This window comes from Cynara cardunculus, assembly GCF_001531365.2.
Source record: "Cynara cardunculus var. scolymus isolate 2C chromosome LG 5, CcrdV1, whole genome shotgun sequence".
Lineage (NCBI taxonomy): Eukaryota > Viridiplantae > Streptophyta > Magnoliopsida > Asterales > Asteraceae > Cynara > Cynara cardunculus.
The window spans coordinates 27,615,485-27,630,727 of record NC_037532.1 but is presented as its reverse complement, the minus strand read 5'-3'; the positions used below and the strand labels follow the sequence as shown (position 1 = coordinate 27,630,727).

The window sequence follows — 15,243 nt, the reverse complement described above, 5'->3', positions numbered from 1 at the left end:
GAAGTCCGGTCAAGCCTATGTTGACCGGATTTGTATTAGGACTTGTGCTTGATTGATAAAAATTATTATTTTATCATAAAATGGAAGTTTGACATAAATGATTTTGGATTGATAATAATTCCATTGGCTGCGGTCTATTTTGAATTGTTTTTGTGAAATGTTTTGATGAGGAAATAAGGGTGGCATATCAAGGAGAGGTGTACCATGGGATAAAGGTGGCATATCAAGGAGAGGTGTACATTTGATATAAGGGTGACATTTGTATGTGTGTTGTATGATATAACTCTTTCTATTATATCCCTTAAGACTACCGTGGTTTGGAATCTTTATTTATTTGTCATTTAAAGATTTAGAATCAATGTTCTTATTGGAAATCGTAGTCTGGATGTTATTGAGGAGAAAATAACAAGTTTGGCCTGAAACTTTAATAAACCTTGTTTGATTATAAAAGGTTTAAAAGTGGCATTATATGAAACCTGGTTGGTTCAAAGGTATGATATTTGAATAGCTGAAAGGATCTGGTATTATGTTTCTATTTGTTCATATATTTGTTATATATATGAAAAGTTGTTTTCCATAAAGGTTTTGGTGATTTTCACCCTGCAATAACATAAATAGAGTATCTCACTAGATCTTTCGGTCTAACCCTCGTTTTATGATTTTAAATATGTATTGCAGGAGGTACCGACGGTAAGGGGAAGGGGAAAATGTGATATTTTCTTATATGCATTTCTACATGAAGAAGTGTTTAATGATGTATAGTTTTGATTGATGAACGTTGATTAGTACAAAAAATGTATTTGAATTTTTGGACCTTGTATTCTGTAATGATAAATTCTTGTACTAAGGGACCTGAATGGTATATAAGCATGTATTTCTTCTGTATGAAATATATGTTACATGCAATGTGTAGTATAAAGCGTTACAAGTCGGGATCGTTTTTTACGCTTCTCACTATTTTCCCACCATCTTTCGTCTATATTTGTAATCCTGTTTCACACTATCTCATTGTATCTCTTCATTTAATGATTCACATACATGTATCAAGACCCCAAAATTTGGTCCTGAATTTCCTTAAAAAACAATAACAATTTTGGCATGCAATCAAGAACGAAAAACACCCCAGATTGATTATATCCTACAATACAACCTTTCCTAAACATGCCAAACTCATCTCTACTCCATCTACTTTAACTCACTCACACTCATATATACGTAAATTATCGATTCCGTCGATCGTGGGATATATTTTACACTTTACGATTTCCGTAATCATCTCCCATATCCTTCACTGTTTCTTCCACGAGATCTCGAATGATCTGACATTCAACCTCTTTTGTTAGAGCATCAATGTCCTCGCTTACCAATTCTGACCATGGCATAGACCGCAAATCTCTAGCCACCATGGTGTCGAAGAAGTAGAACGATTTGTCGATAGGCGGATGTAAATACTCGCGTAACATGCCCCACACCTGATTCAATAATGTGTTGCCACGTGGCAGTCTCGCCACTTTCCTACCGAACTTGGATATGTGGATCGGAGGGGCTAATATTGTCGAAAGTATTTCGTTTAGTAAATCGAGTAATACCTTGTGATGCGCCTCTTTCTGGTCGGCTTGTTCCTTTGGTTCAATGTGGTTCATCTTGTGTTTGTGTGATTCCTCTACTTGCTGGAAGACCCGGCTGGTAATCGGTTTTGCAAAGGTGTCCCATCTGGATAGAGATTTATCGAACGAGTTATCGTATAAACCAGAAGCGATTAGCAAGTCTCGTACATAAGCTTCATCTTCGTCTTCAAGCTCTACCATATCAGACTCGAAAGACTGGTCTTCAGTCACCGTCTCCTCTGATCGACCAGTCTCGAGTTGATGCAGTTGCTTCCTTAGCTCTGTCAGATCAAAACCCGAATCTTTTTCGTTAGATTTGGCAAAAGCTAATCTAATTCTAACATCAAAAGTGGAAAAGGGCACTCGACATATCCGTCATAAAGATCACTATCCATCCGTCAGAAAGAAAGAAAGGACCGCCCCCGGGGGCGATTGGGTGACGGGGATCGCCCCCGGGGTAGATCCACGCAAAACGAGGTGAATAGTGTTGTATGCATGTGGGACCCACCAAAAATGATTTTTTTAAATTATTTTTTGTACTTTTTTATCAAAACGAAAGAGATCGCCCCCCAAAGTCATGGATCGCCCCCCGGAGGCGATCCGGGTGGACGTTTTTGCAATTTCGTGAAAAAATGGTTATTTCGTTAATATATCGGATATATTTTGGTCATTTTGGTGATTTTCCCTTTCTAAAACATGTTGGAGGTACATACTAAACAAAGTCATAAACAGTGTTCCGATTCTCTTACCGTTGAGGTTAGAACTGATGTCTCTGAAAGGTTGCGGCAGATCATTATCGTCTGATGTAACTGCACCTGGTGTTGTTGAAGGGCTGACACAATATGCAGCCCTATAGAAGTCCTCATGGATACTGCTGCACACGGATGCTGGGCTAGGTGGAACTTCGGTTGAGTTTTCCTACAATGGAAACACATGAATTTGTCAGCAAACACATAGGACGGAATCCTTTGGTTAAATGACCTTCTGACAGGTTTTTTTCTTAAAATCCACAACCTTTTAATATGTTTTAGAGTGTCAAACTTAATATAAGGTCGTAGATTTATTAGTTAGCTAATTAACCTTAGCTTGTATGTAGGACAGAACATTTGAAAGAAACCAAAAAAGTGTCTGTGGTGGGTGTCCTTACGGGTCTTTCGGCAAAATTCATCGTAACTGTCGGTCCATTCATGATGTCTTTCACAAAACTCCGGTCATTGTCACGGAATTCAGTAGCGGAATGTATCTTTCTGGCAAACAACCTTGCCCTGAGAGATATACTGTACTTGAAACTTGACACTCTCTCCTTCAAATTGAACTTATCTTTCCTTTGTTTTTTCACCTTCATTGTTAACTTCTCATTAGTTTCATGCTTCCTCCGGATGTGAGCACCAGTTACAACATGCCGATCTTCGAGAAGAAGCTTTCCGAATGATGTTCCAGATACTGGAGCTGATAAAGATCTGACTAGATTTATAGGAGATAAATCCCTTTGGAGAATCATATTCATATCATCAGGCCCACATCTGAAAGATTTGCTTTGAATATCGTTTTCATCTTTCAAGATATCGCTAGATTGTAATGTTCTGTTTAAGATGGATGATTTTGAAGTGTTTTCAACATCCATTAAAGTATTTGAATGTGATTCTCTCTTCAAAACATTCCTTAGTCTTTCTGATAAAAGTCTTCTTGTATCTCTGCTGATGAACTCAGGAGAACTGGCTCCACTGCACTGAGATTCACCTCTATAAGATCTTGTTGATTCAGATCGAAGCAAATTTGCTCCAAGATCCTTAGTAACGCTCTCTCTGACCTGTTTGGCGATCCGTTGTGCTATTTGTTTTGGATCTGATGGTCTCTCACTGTAAGGTGTTTCGATTCCGCCGCCTCTAACTACTCCTCCCCTCTTGAAAGTTTTCCCTTGCAACTCAAATTTCAGCCTTTCTTTTACTTCCTCTAGAAAATCTTCAATATTATTTCTATCTTCTGAAGCACCTGAGGAGCTGGCGGCCCATGGCTCTTCAGGATAACTAATGTTGTCAAAGCCAGGCCTCAAAATGACTATCCTTGTTGGTGTAGAATATGCTCCAGTTTCTTGATCAGGTCTTAAAAGAGATGACTTGAAGTCTTCACTTAATGTTTTCCGCCTCATGGGAAATGATCGCTTGTCATCTGGTGAGAGAAACTCGTATGAATTACTGCGATCATGCAAACCAGCTTTCAAAGAGCGTGATTTCTTTAGATCTTGGAGTTTCTGGCCCTTTGTTCCTGAATTTGCATATAGAGCCATCTTTTCGTTGTTGAGATTCTCTTGAGCCATCCATTGGCCAGGGGTGGAGCCATGTTCAACGATTTTTGAACATTCTTTAAACCTTGCTGATTGCCATGCTTCAAATTCTTTCTTAAACTTCTGCAGTTCCTCCTCTTGAGGATGTTCCCGAGGCATGAGTTTCTTTGAGCTACCACTCCATTCATCAGGATCGCTGTCTTCATCAACATGAAAGGAATCCAATCTTGTCTGCCTAAAAGATTTTGAAGGGGAAATCCCAGAGCCCACGGAACTACATCTGGTTAGTTTTTCTTTTGACAGATCATTTGCTGGGATTTCCTTTTTCTCCTCGGTTCGCTGTGTTACTGATTTTGTATCTAGTGGCAACGTATCCACTCCCATTAGACGGGCCACAATGCTGGGGGAGTTTGCTCTGTTTTTTGCCCTTTTTAACATCTCATCATTTATTAACTTCTTCATTGGAGCCTCGTCTGGATAACAGCTCGTCTCAGACCAATCCTGTGGCTCTTGATACTTATGCTGAAACGTTTTAAGGCAGTTTGCAAGTCAAAATGAATGAAAATTACACATGAGATAGACTCAAATATGCATATGCATAAAAAGCCAGTGAGGTTATTTGAATAACCAATATGGTGCATACTTGGTTTGGTTTACTTTATTTGTATAAAGGATTTATGCACTATCAATCTTAGGAAAGCACAAACATCTGCCCAGGCAAAATTACGAGATTGCTGAGGTTAAAGGAACAACTAAGGATCCCAAATGGAAGTCTCCAGATTGCTAATTCAAAGTAATACAAACAAGTGCATAAATTACAACTTGACAGCCCAGGAAAAATTACGAGATCGCTAAGGTTTAAAAGAAAATAAATAACAAGCTTACCTGTCCATCTTGTGGGGGGTAATGGCTCTGGCATGTTTCTACAGAAAGCTCTAAACTGTTGCGTGGAGCCTCTAATCCTGCAGAGGATTGAAATCATTTAGCTACCTCCTTGATAATACTATTTCTACCTTGTGATATAGCTTGCTAACAGACAGATGAGATGAATTTTAGGAAGTGGATCAACTACAACTAATGAGTTCAGAAATATCACAGAACAAAGTCTATGACTTCGAATGGACAATGGAAACTGGAAAGGGTGATGCAGTTCACTTGCAACAACAGCATACACTCATTGTCCCTTGGTGATCCAGAATAGTAATAAAAACAGCAACAATAATACAGATGGTAATAATAGTGGTAGTTGTACTTGTTAATGTTAGTAATGCTTACCACCAACATTTTTCTTTTGTGTTCCAAACTTCCTAGCCATCCTTCCTTGCTTTAAATCGGTGAGGTGGAAGAATCCTCCCATACAGTAGTGTCAACACCACGAAACTGAACGTGCTTAATGTTGCAGGTTTGACTTAGTCCACCAGCACCAAGGCAGTTGCTGCCAAAGAATGAGGAGCGGAATGGTTCATTTCACTACCTGTAAAGACACCACAAAGATAACTCAATATCTTGGAGTGCAAGTAACCTTCGAAAACAAAATAAGAAATTAAAACAAAATTGGTGGAACATCAAATATGCAAAGGCCACGATGGGGCCTACGAGATCATCCCACTCAGAAAACTGGTTTATCATGTACTTAGGAAACACAATTGCAGGGGATCTATGTGCAATAAGGCCGATGAACAAAATATGTAGTTAACAAAGTCAAGAAACACTTACTCATCCAACTTACAATCTTATAAGCCAGATGATCCCACATGACCACATGTGATATGCGAGATTTTAGGGCAAGAAAAGAATCACACAACTGCTTAACTTCATTCACTGACAACTTTATGCGGCAGGGATGGTCTTCATTCAGCTCGACATGTTGATAGTGGAACCCAGAAATTTCATTGTTCTTCGAACTCATTAAACTTACATGGATGTCAATTTAAATATAAATACACAGAAATATGAACATCTGGGTCTAAGTAATTTTATAAGACTCTCTCTCTGAATTGTTATTGTGATGTCTAGGTTTTCTTACAAACACATTCATCTAGCAACTGAAGTGCATTATAATTAAGCAGAGTCTGGCCCTACATGTTACGTGTGATAACCCCTTTCGGTCTATGGTTACAGTTCTTACCAAAATGGCACTTGAGTACAAGTGCTGATTCAACATGATTAAGGTCATTATCACGTACCTTGTTACAATCAAAAATCAAAAAGTTAATGATTTCTATTTCTTTTTGTGTAATTACCTTATTCAGTAAAATGGAAGTTACTCCACTTGTACCAGGGCAGCCCAAATAGAAATCCCTAGAAGAAATTTAAACCAGGTAACTGGCTTTTTTTTAACTCTTCTTCCACATTCACCCGTCCTTCAGTAAAATTAAGTAGTAGTTTCAACCCAGAAACTGCAACAATTTCGTTCCTTTAATTGATCAATAACATCTCTCCACTTTTATCTATATTCAAAGATGCTTTTCAGACATTTGACTAACATACCGGAATTTTAGACGATACAAGCAATCATTTTCCAAACTTCTTGAGGACGGAAGGAGAAGTAATTACCGTACTTAATACAACTCTTAACTCAAAGTTTCATCATAATTCATAAACAAATAAACCGTATTGAAGAAGGAAATCATCATACACACCAATCAGCTAATAACTTCGATTCCAGGTCGGCATGGATAAAGATCAAACAATAACAACGACCACATAATCCAACAAGCCAAAACAATTCCAATTCATGCAAAATCCTCTGTTGTTACCAGAAAGAACATGACGACAATCAAATCATAGTAGAACCGCAAAAAGCAATATCAAATACACAGCAATTCACCAATCAATCATCACTAGATAATTCATTCGATAAAAATCATCATAAATGATGAAAAATCAACAAACTAACTCCTTCGAATTCATCAAAAATCCGATGTCATCATTGCCAGAAAAAATCAAAAAGAAAATTCTCGGAATTACAAAATACCGTTATCATCGTCCTGATCAAGTGAATCAATCATCAGCATCCAGAAATTCCTTCAGATCCGAACCAGAAATTCAAGCTTGTAAATTGTAATAATAATCATCCTCATCATCATTCATTTGAGGAATTTGCGAAGACCGAATTGATGAGAGAGAGAGGGGGGAGTAGAAGTTATTGACAGACGAGCGTAGCAGAGAATCTGAGCCCTTTTAGTCGGATGGAAATAATTATGGCGAGGGGAGGAAAAAGTTGTGCTGCTTTGCTTTTTAGCATGAGACTTCCCACGACCAAAAAGCTCTACATCGTGTTGTCTTTTTTATTTTATTTTTCTATTTTTTTTCCTTTTAAAACGGTTTTTTTTTCTTTAACGAAATAAATCATTTCAAAATATACAAAAATATGGTTATTGTTATTTAAAATCACTATAACAGTACTCGTGTAATACCGTGAGATACATTTTTATTTTAATGTTTTGTTTTGTTTTATTTTTTATATCTATTGATATAATACGATTTATGTGTTTTTGAGAAACATAATGTTTTTATTTTTGAATAAAAATAAGTTTGAAGACATCAAAGATTTTGAAAAAATATATCGATATTAATATCAAATTATCTATTTAAATTTTCTTTAATTCAATTTTTTATTTTAATTTAATTTAGGTCAAACAGTGAAGTAATTTATTTTTGCCTTAACGATAAACTTTTTATAAAGATAATGATTCTGTTAAAACTTAATGATTATCTTAATTATATTTTAAAGTTTTTATATTTAAAATGAGTTGTTTATCCTGTATTTGGTTATGTTTATCTGCAGTTAGTTATACGAATTCAAAAATAGAGCTTTAATAAGTTGTATTTGTAATCTTAAATTTTAAGTAATATGCATTAATACACGGTACTTCATGCATAAAAAATGATTTTTAAGAGTTTTTGTCAAAATACTTTATAATATAGTATAGATAATATTCAGTTTTCAATTTTTTTATTATTTGTCATCTAATTATGTGATTCAGGGATCATTTACAATACAACTTATCAGGTAAGCACTTACCGGATGTCATTTACCTTATTGGACAAGCATAGCAAGGTTCGAGCATCTTATCCAATAAAAAACATGGAAAGGACCGATAATCTTACCTAATAAGTAAAGGAAAAGAATCTTACCCCATAAGCATTACTGAGTAAAAAACGTTTACTAATAATTCATTTTGGTGGCTGAGAATATTGTCTTATAAAGTAAGTAAGAATGATAAAAAAAATTATAGCAATTAAAAATATTTACAAAAATGGTCACCTGCATTCTTTTAACTCAAAAAAAGTTACATGTAACCGACTAGCAATGTTTTACAGTAAAAAAATATAAATCAATTATATTGTTCTCAAACATTACGTCATTCAAACCATTGGCACACAATTCCCCTCATCACTCATCATCGTCCCATCATTGTCTGTTCTTTCTAACGTCCATTATCGTCGTTAGACTTTGCCATTGATCTCCATCTGTTTAATCTGCTTTTTTTTTTTAATTCTCTCTTTTTTTAGAACAATTTAATAGAGCACATATAGACATATTAGAAAAGACGGAGGATCAAAAAAAACAAAAAAATCAAAAATAATGAGATCGATGGTATGGGTCAACAACAGTGATGAGCTATGATAAAGAGCAAACGACAATAAGGCAATCAGGGGTTTGAATGACGTAGGATTGGGAGCTGTAAAACCGATTTGATTTTTTTTTTTACATTAAAACATTCCTAGATGAGGGGTTCGATGGTTTAGTTATTAAAAAAAATTCAAGGTCTTGATCATTCAAAATGAGAAAGCTAATGTTCATTCAAGAAAAAGTTGCAAGGACTAAACCATTTAAGATGAGATAAAAAAAATTCATTAAATAAAAAATGTAGAAACTAAATTATTTAAAATGTAAAAATTGTTCAACTTTGTTAACTTTTCAGTATTTAGGAGGTGTTTTGGATTGCTTATAAAAACAATTTATTGACTTATTTCGGTGTGATACTGGTAACACTTTTGAGTGTTTGGATAAACAACTTATACTGGTGTCAAATCGGTAATAAGGAATTTTTAAAAAAGTTAAACTCTTCTAACTTATAACAAATTGATAAATACTTTATAAAAAAAACATAAATTGTTTCAAATAAACAATCCCAAACATCTCAATAATTATTATAACTTCAAACAAGATAAAGGTATTAAAATGGTATCATCTATGACCACTTCTATTATAATGATTTAATATCTCATAATCATTTTTAAAATGCATCTCTAATTTTCATAAATAAATAAATAGAAAACTTTTTAAAATTATTGTGATTTTCGTGAGTGTTATCGAGTGTGTGAGGGAGTATTTAGTGTTATGATGGTCTTGAAGCAATAAACCTTTGATTTGGTTGAACTTTGATAGTCAAAAGCCGTCTCGTTGATTTAGTACTAAACACTCGATGCTATGAGCTGCCTTCATGTTGCTTTTGTTTATATTTTTAATTATTATTATTATTATTATTATTAGAGCAATTACAAATTTCGGCCCTATGTTTATTAATTTTTTTAGATTGGGTCCCCAAATTAACTAATTACAAATATAGCCATCATCGTTTCATTTTTATTATAGATCGAGTCCCTTTGTCCTAACTCCACTAACTATTTACTTGGTTAAGTCAGGGGTAATATTGTAATTTTATTTTTTCTTCTTTTTAAAAAAGTAATATATATGTACATATGACTGACTCTAGATGACGACCATCGTCTCTTCACTGACTCCAGATGAAGGCCATCGTCCCTTCACCCCTTCACCAACTCAAATGAAGGCTATCGTTACTTTGGTTGCGTTTGGTACATGGGACAAGATAGGACATGAAGAGACAAAATTCATTGTCTCACATTTGGCACGACATGGGGAACGACAAGAATTCATTGTCCCACGTTTGACGAGGACATGGGATAGTGATAGAAATATGACAAGGTGGAACAGCATGGGACAAAAAAACTTTTTTCTTGTTCCACAAAAATGGGTGTGACAAGATGAGACAAGAAAGAGACATAAACTAAAAATATTACTAATCTACGCTCGTTTAATATTTAACTTTAATATGGTATTTGTTTTAGTGGTCACCAACTAGTCAAAGGCGATTATGGTATTTGTTTTAGTGGTCACCATCGTTAGTCGCATGCCGTCGTCGCCGTCGCCGCCGCCGCCGCCGGCTACCGAGAGCCACCATCAGCAACCTCCTCTTCCACTACAACAACCTCATCTACCACCTCCACAACCACCGTCGGCAACCGACCACCATCGTCCCTTGCCGCCACCGTCAACCACCTCCACCTCATCCTCTACTACAACAACCTCATCCACCACCTATATAGCCACTGTCTGTTATCGATCATCACCATCTGTTGCCACCACCACTACCACCGTTGGCCACCTTTACCTCCTTGTTTTTGTAAAACTGATTGTTTTTTTGCTTTTGGTTATGTAGATATTTTTTTTGCAACCTTGCCAAAATCAACTCTTTTTGCTATTGGTTTTGTCGACAGATCTAAAAACCCTAAGAAGAGTATGATTATGATATTTTGTATATAAGAAGAGAAACCATGCTTGAAAGAGCAATTATAAATGTATAAATTCATTAGAAGTAAGCTTTTGTTCTTTAAAACTCCAATAAAATAAAAATCAATAATCCAATTCAAGTATTGTTGATGATTTGGTGACCGGTGAAGAAAACAACCGATTTGGGATGGAAGGCCACATGTCAGTTTATAATTGGGTGCTTAAAATGAAATTTTAAGCAATCAATAAAAAGACTAAAATACCCTTAACTTAACGAAATTAGGTTGAAGGACCTAATCCATAACAAAAGTGAAACCATAGTGACCATCACCGTAATTATTTCGTTTGTAGGACCCAATTCATAATTTTAATATAACCACATGGACGAAATCTGTAATCTACACTTATTATTATAACTAGAAAAGTAATCGCGCAATGCAGCAAGACACATCTCGAATTTAATGCTCTATTTTATTATTTGTCTCTGTCGATGTTATAATACGATTTTATGTGTTTTTAAGAAAACAATAATGATTTTATTTTTAAATAAAATATAAATTTGAAGATATCATAAAATTTTGAAAAATATATATATCAATTTTAATATCAAATCAACTATTTAAAAATTTTCATTTTTTATGTAATTTCTTTAATTTTTTTATTATAATTTAATTTAAATTTAATAATAAAATAATTTGTTTTTTGTTTAATAATATAACATTTTATAAAGATAATAATTAAGTATTATGTTAGAATTCAATGATTATTTTAATTATATTTTAGATATTTTATATTTAAAATGAGATGTTTATCATGTATTTCATTATGTTTATCTGTAGTTAGTTACACGAATTCAGATATGAAGCTTTAATAAGTTATACTTACGCACAATCTACTTGCAACCTTGAGTTTTAACTAATATGCATTAATAAATAGTACTTTACGCATAAAAAGTGGTTTTTAAGAGTTTTTGTCAAATGTTTTATAATATAGTATAGATAATAATAATAATAATAATAATAATTAATTTTACTAAAAACCTAACATTTTACAAGGTTGTAAATAGCGTGACGAATGGGTCAAACCTTAAGTTTTAGGAGTCACGACGAGATCAAGCTTGAAGTTTTAGGAGGCACGACGAAATTATTTATCATTTTTAATTTATGATATTTTAATTAAAGGATTATATGATTTATACACCTTTTTATCTCTTTACACCTTTTTATTTAAACATATAAATTTAGGATCATGAAAAAATAAATATGAACTGTTGAAGTGGACGAATGATATCAAAGATTATAAAAGTATATATATGCGGGCCGGTACGAAGCGGCGCTTTTTAACAGAATGACGATTTTATTCCATCCCAATTTTTTATTATTTTATATATATATATATATATATATATATACACACACATATATGGTTGGGTTCACGTGAGACCAAAGGTTTTTTCTGAGACTCATAAGATCAATTCTCAACCATTGAATTATATCTACATTCAAACAATCTAAATATTCATAAACGCCACGAGACTTCTCAATAATCACAAAATTTTTATCGTGCAACTTTAGACCATTAAATTATTTACTTATAAAGTTGATCAATGAACATAAATTGATCTTACGGGTCTCACGAAAAACCTTTTGGTCTTACGTGAACCCAACCTTATATATATAGGGGTCTAATAAAATGAGAACTGATTAGTTTGTGGTAACTGTGAAGTCCAATCTCAACCACAAATCAACGAATAAATTAGGAAATTAATAATTATGATAGTTTAAGTTAAAATTATAATTAGAGGTCATATTAGGTATTTTTTAAAATTCCTCTCTCCTCTCTCATCTCTCCGGCCTCCGGTGAAATCGGTATCACAGTATATCACAATGGGTATCACATTGTGTATTATAATGGGTATTACATTGTGTATCTTTGTTTTTAAGGTTTGAGTTGGTATCATAGTTGATATCATATCACAATGGTTATCACATTGTGTATCTTTGTGATTACTTGATACCTGCCGGATTAATGTTTACCGATGCGGAGATTGGAGGTCGGACAGATGAGAGAGGAGAGAAGAGTTTTTTAAAAATACCTAAAATGCCCTTTAATTATAATTTTAACTCAAACTACCATAATTATTAATTTTCTAATTTATCCATTGATTTGTGGTTGAGATTGGATCTCACAGTTATCACAAACTAATCAGTTCTCCCTTGAATGAGCCCATATATATATATATATATATATATATAATTATTCTTTAATCACAATTATAATTTTCTAGATATAATTACCAAAAATGTTTTACTTATTATATCAAATTAAATCGATGGTTATATATCTTTTATAAAATGTTTACTGAGAAGAATCATTATCTTTATTTATTTTGTCGGATAACATTGTTGGCCATCAAAATGGATTATGGTAAGTGTTTTTTACCCGGTAAATGTTTATCGGGTGATAGTCTTTTTTCCTCACTTATCGGGTAAAATTCTTGGTCTTTACTATGTTTTTTACCAAGTAAGATTCTCGGTCATTGTCATATTTACCAGTAAGGTAAGTGATATCCGATAACAACTTACCTGATAAGAGTTGGTAAACGTTTGTGTTAGTTTGTTTTTATGTATGAGTTGAGTTGGATTGAGATTTTTCAAATCGTAAATATCGGATTAGATTATTTAAATGTTTTCAAACTGATCAATGCAATCCAATTACCAGCACACCCCTAAAAACTTTGTTGGGATTTCTTAAAAAGAATTAGATACTTAACTGAAAAAAGAACAAGAAAATTATGGATACACAGTTGAAGAAATGGCTTAATAACAAAAATTAAAAACCAATTTGTGGTGTCGTAACAAAGTTTCAACCACACCACACCAAATCAAACTAACCCAACCTAACCCGTAGAGTTTGGATTGGGTTGAGATTTTTCAAACCGTAAACATTGGGTTGATTTGTACATATGCTTTCGAACAGGCCAACCCAACTCGTGTTCTTATCTACCTATTACATGGAATTCAAACACTCAACCATTTTAACTACACTTATAATTAGTGTGTTACTGCTTTTGGCATGTAGCTCAGTTGGTAAAGGAGCTGAGAGACTTTGTCCAAATATAAGACGGTTCCTGAATTCGATATGTCCCCTCTCCTCGTCTAGTCTTAAGCCGCTGAGTAAGCCCAAAAATGTCCCCTTACATTAGTGTTCTTGGAGGCAAGTTCCGTATACAATCAATTGAAGTTGTCAATAATCAATTTTTTTGTCCAATTTTGTGATTTACATTCATTAACGTTTCAAAGTGGAGTTTATTTATTTTTGTACAATCAATTAAATAGAAAATTACCTATGATATAAAAACCAATAATGTAGCATGTCCGTTAGAAATGTCACAAAACTATATCTTTATTTCTTAAATACTTATCATTTTTCTAATGAATCTCTCCTCATATATATATATATATATATATACACACACACACACACACACATATATATATATATATATATAGGGTTGGGTTCACGTGAGACCAAGGGTTTTTCGTGAGACCCGTGAGACCAATTTATGTTCATTGATCAACTTTATAAACTAATGATCTATAAAGTTGCACGGTGACAATTTTGTGATTATTGAGAAATCTCGTGGCAATTTTGTGATTATGATTGTTTAGATTATAGATTTAATACAAGGGTTGAGAATTGATCTTACGGGTCTCACGAAAAACTTTTGGTCTCACATGATCCCAAGTCTATATAAAAAGAGAGAGAGAGAGAGAGAGAGATGAAGGTTCAAACGAGAATGCTAACTATTAAGAAAACAAAGAAAATTGTCGTTAATATACAAAATCATATGTGATTTTACATTAAATGAAATCGGCCGACTTTTGAGTCCACTTAAGTTGCAGGGCAAAGTCGTCCGGATCATGTATGATTTGTTACTTGAATCATATATGATTTTGTATATTAACGATATTTTTGTTCTATTTTTTATTTAATTTCTTTAATTCAGTTTTTTTATTATAATTTAATTTATGTTTTATGAAATAATTTATTTTGGGTCTAATAATATAATTTCTTATAAAGATAATGATTAAGAATTCTTTAAGAACTCAATGATTATTGTAATTATATTTTTGATTTTTTTATATTTAAATTGAGTTATGTTGATTATATTTATCTGTAGTTAGTTACATGAATTCAAAAATAAATCTTTAATAAGTTGTATGTATACAAAATTTACTTGTAGTCTTAAATTTTAAATAAAAAATTATTTTTAAATTTTTTTTTAGATGTTTTATATTATAGTATATATATATATATATATATATATATATATATATCGAAAAGATGATTTTAAATTTTCTAAAAAAATCTAAAATTATAATAGATTTTAACAAGAAATTACGAAGCAAGTTCGTAGCTGATGGAAAGAAACAGCTCAAAATCAGTTTAGGTTTTAAAGCTGCGCCACACTTCCATTTGGAACCAATCTCATTAACTGTTTCGAACGCGGCGCGGTCCCACTGGAACTACCTGTACACACGTACACACCAGATTCCTTTTTCTTTCGTCGGATAGCTTGTTACAATTTTTGTGCAAACAATAAATAAAGGCACAGGCTAATGGCACCCCTATACTTAGGTTATCATTTCATTTTTTATTATTTTATTATTTTTTCTGTCTTTTTGTTGTTGTTTTTTTATATTAATTATTTTATAATAAATAGATACTATTACAAATATTATTTTTTATTCTATAAAAATATTAATATTAAAAAAATATTGATTTTTATCATAAATTTTATAAAAAAT

At 33.1% G+C, this 15,243-nt stretch overlaps 1 protein-coding gene across 1 annotated transcript; it reads right to left on the bottom strand.

Annotated features, from left to right (window-relative positions):
* Positions 1–979: 979 nt before the first annotated feature.
* On the bottom strand, positions 980–7,085 carry LOC112513174. The gene is made up of 6 exons (XM_025119342.1): positions 6,869–7,085; positions 5,167–5,365; positions 4,777–4,853; positions 2,755–4,413; positions 2,357–2,525; positions 980–1,888 (listed from the first exon to the last, which is right to left on the bottom strand). The coding sequence occupies exons 2-6, from the start codon at positions 5,246–5,248 to the stop codon at positions 1,251–1,253; spliced, it is 2,625 nt and encodes an 874-aa protein (XP_024975110.1). The 5' UTR covers positions 5,249–5,365; positions 6,869–7,085; the 3' UTR covers positions 980–1,250.
* Positions 7,086–15,243: the final 8,158 nt, after the last annotated feature.

Excerpts from the sequence above, each read along its gene's own strand:
- LOC112513174 (XM_025119342.1), bottom strand. The coding sequence starts at position 5,248 with ATGGGAGGATTCTTCCACCTCACCGATTTAAAGCAAGGAAGGATGGCT. Across the intron at positions 4,414-4,776 it reads ACCCCCCACAAGATGGACAG|CATAAGTATCAAGAGCCACA; the intron begins GTAAGCTTGTTA and ends AAAACGTTTCAG. Across the intron at positions 1,889-2,356 it reads CATCAGTTCTAACCTCAACG|AGCTAAGGAAGCAACTGCAT; the intron begins GTAAGAGAATCG and ends TTGATCTGACAG.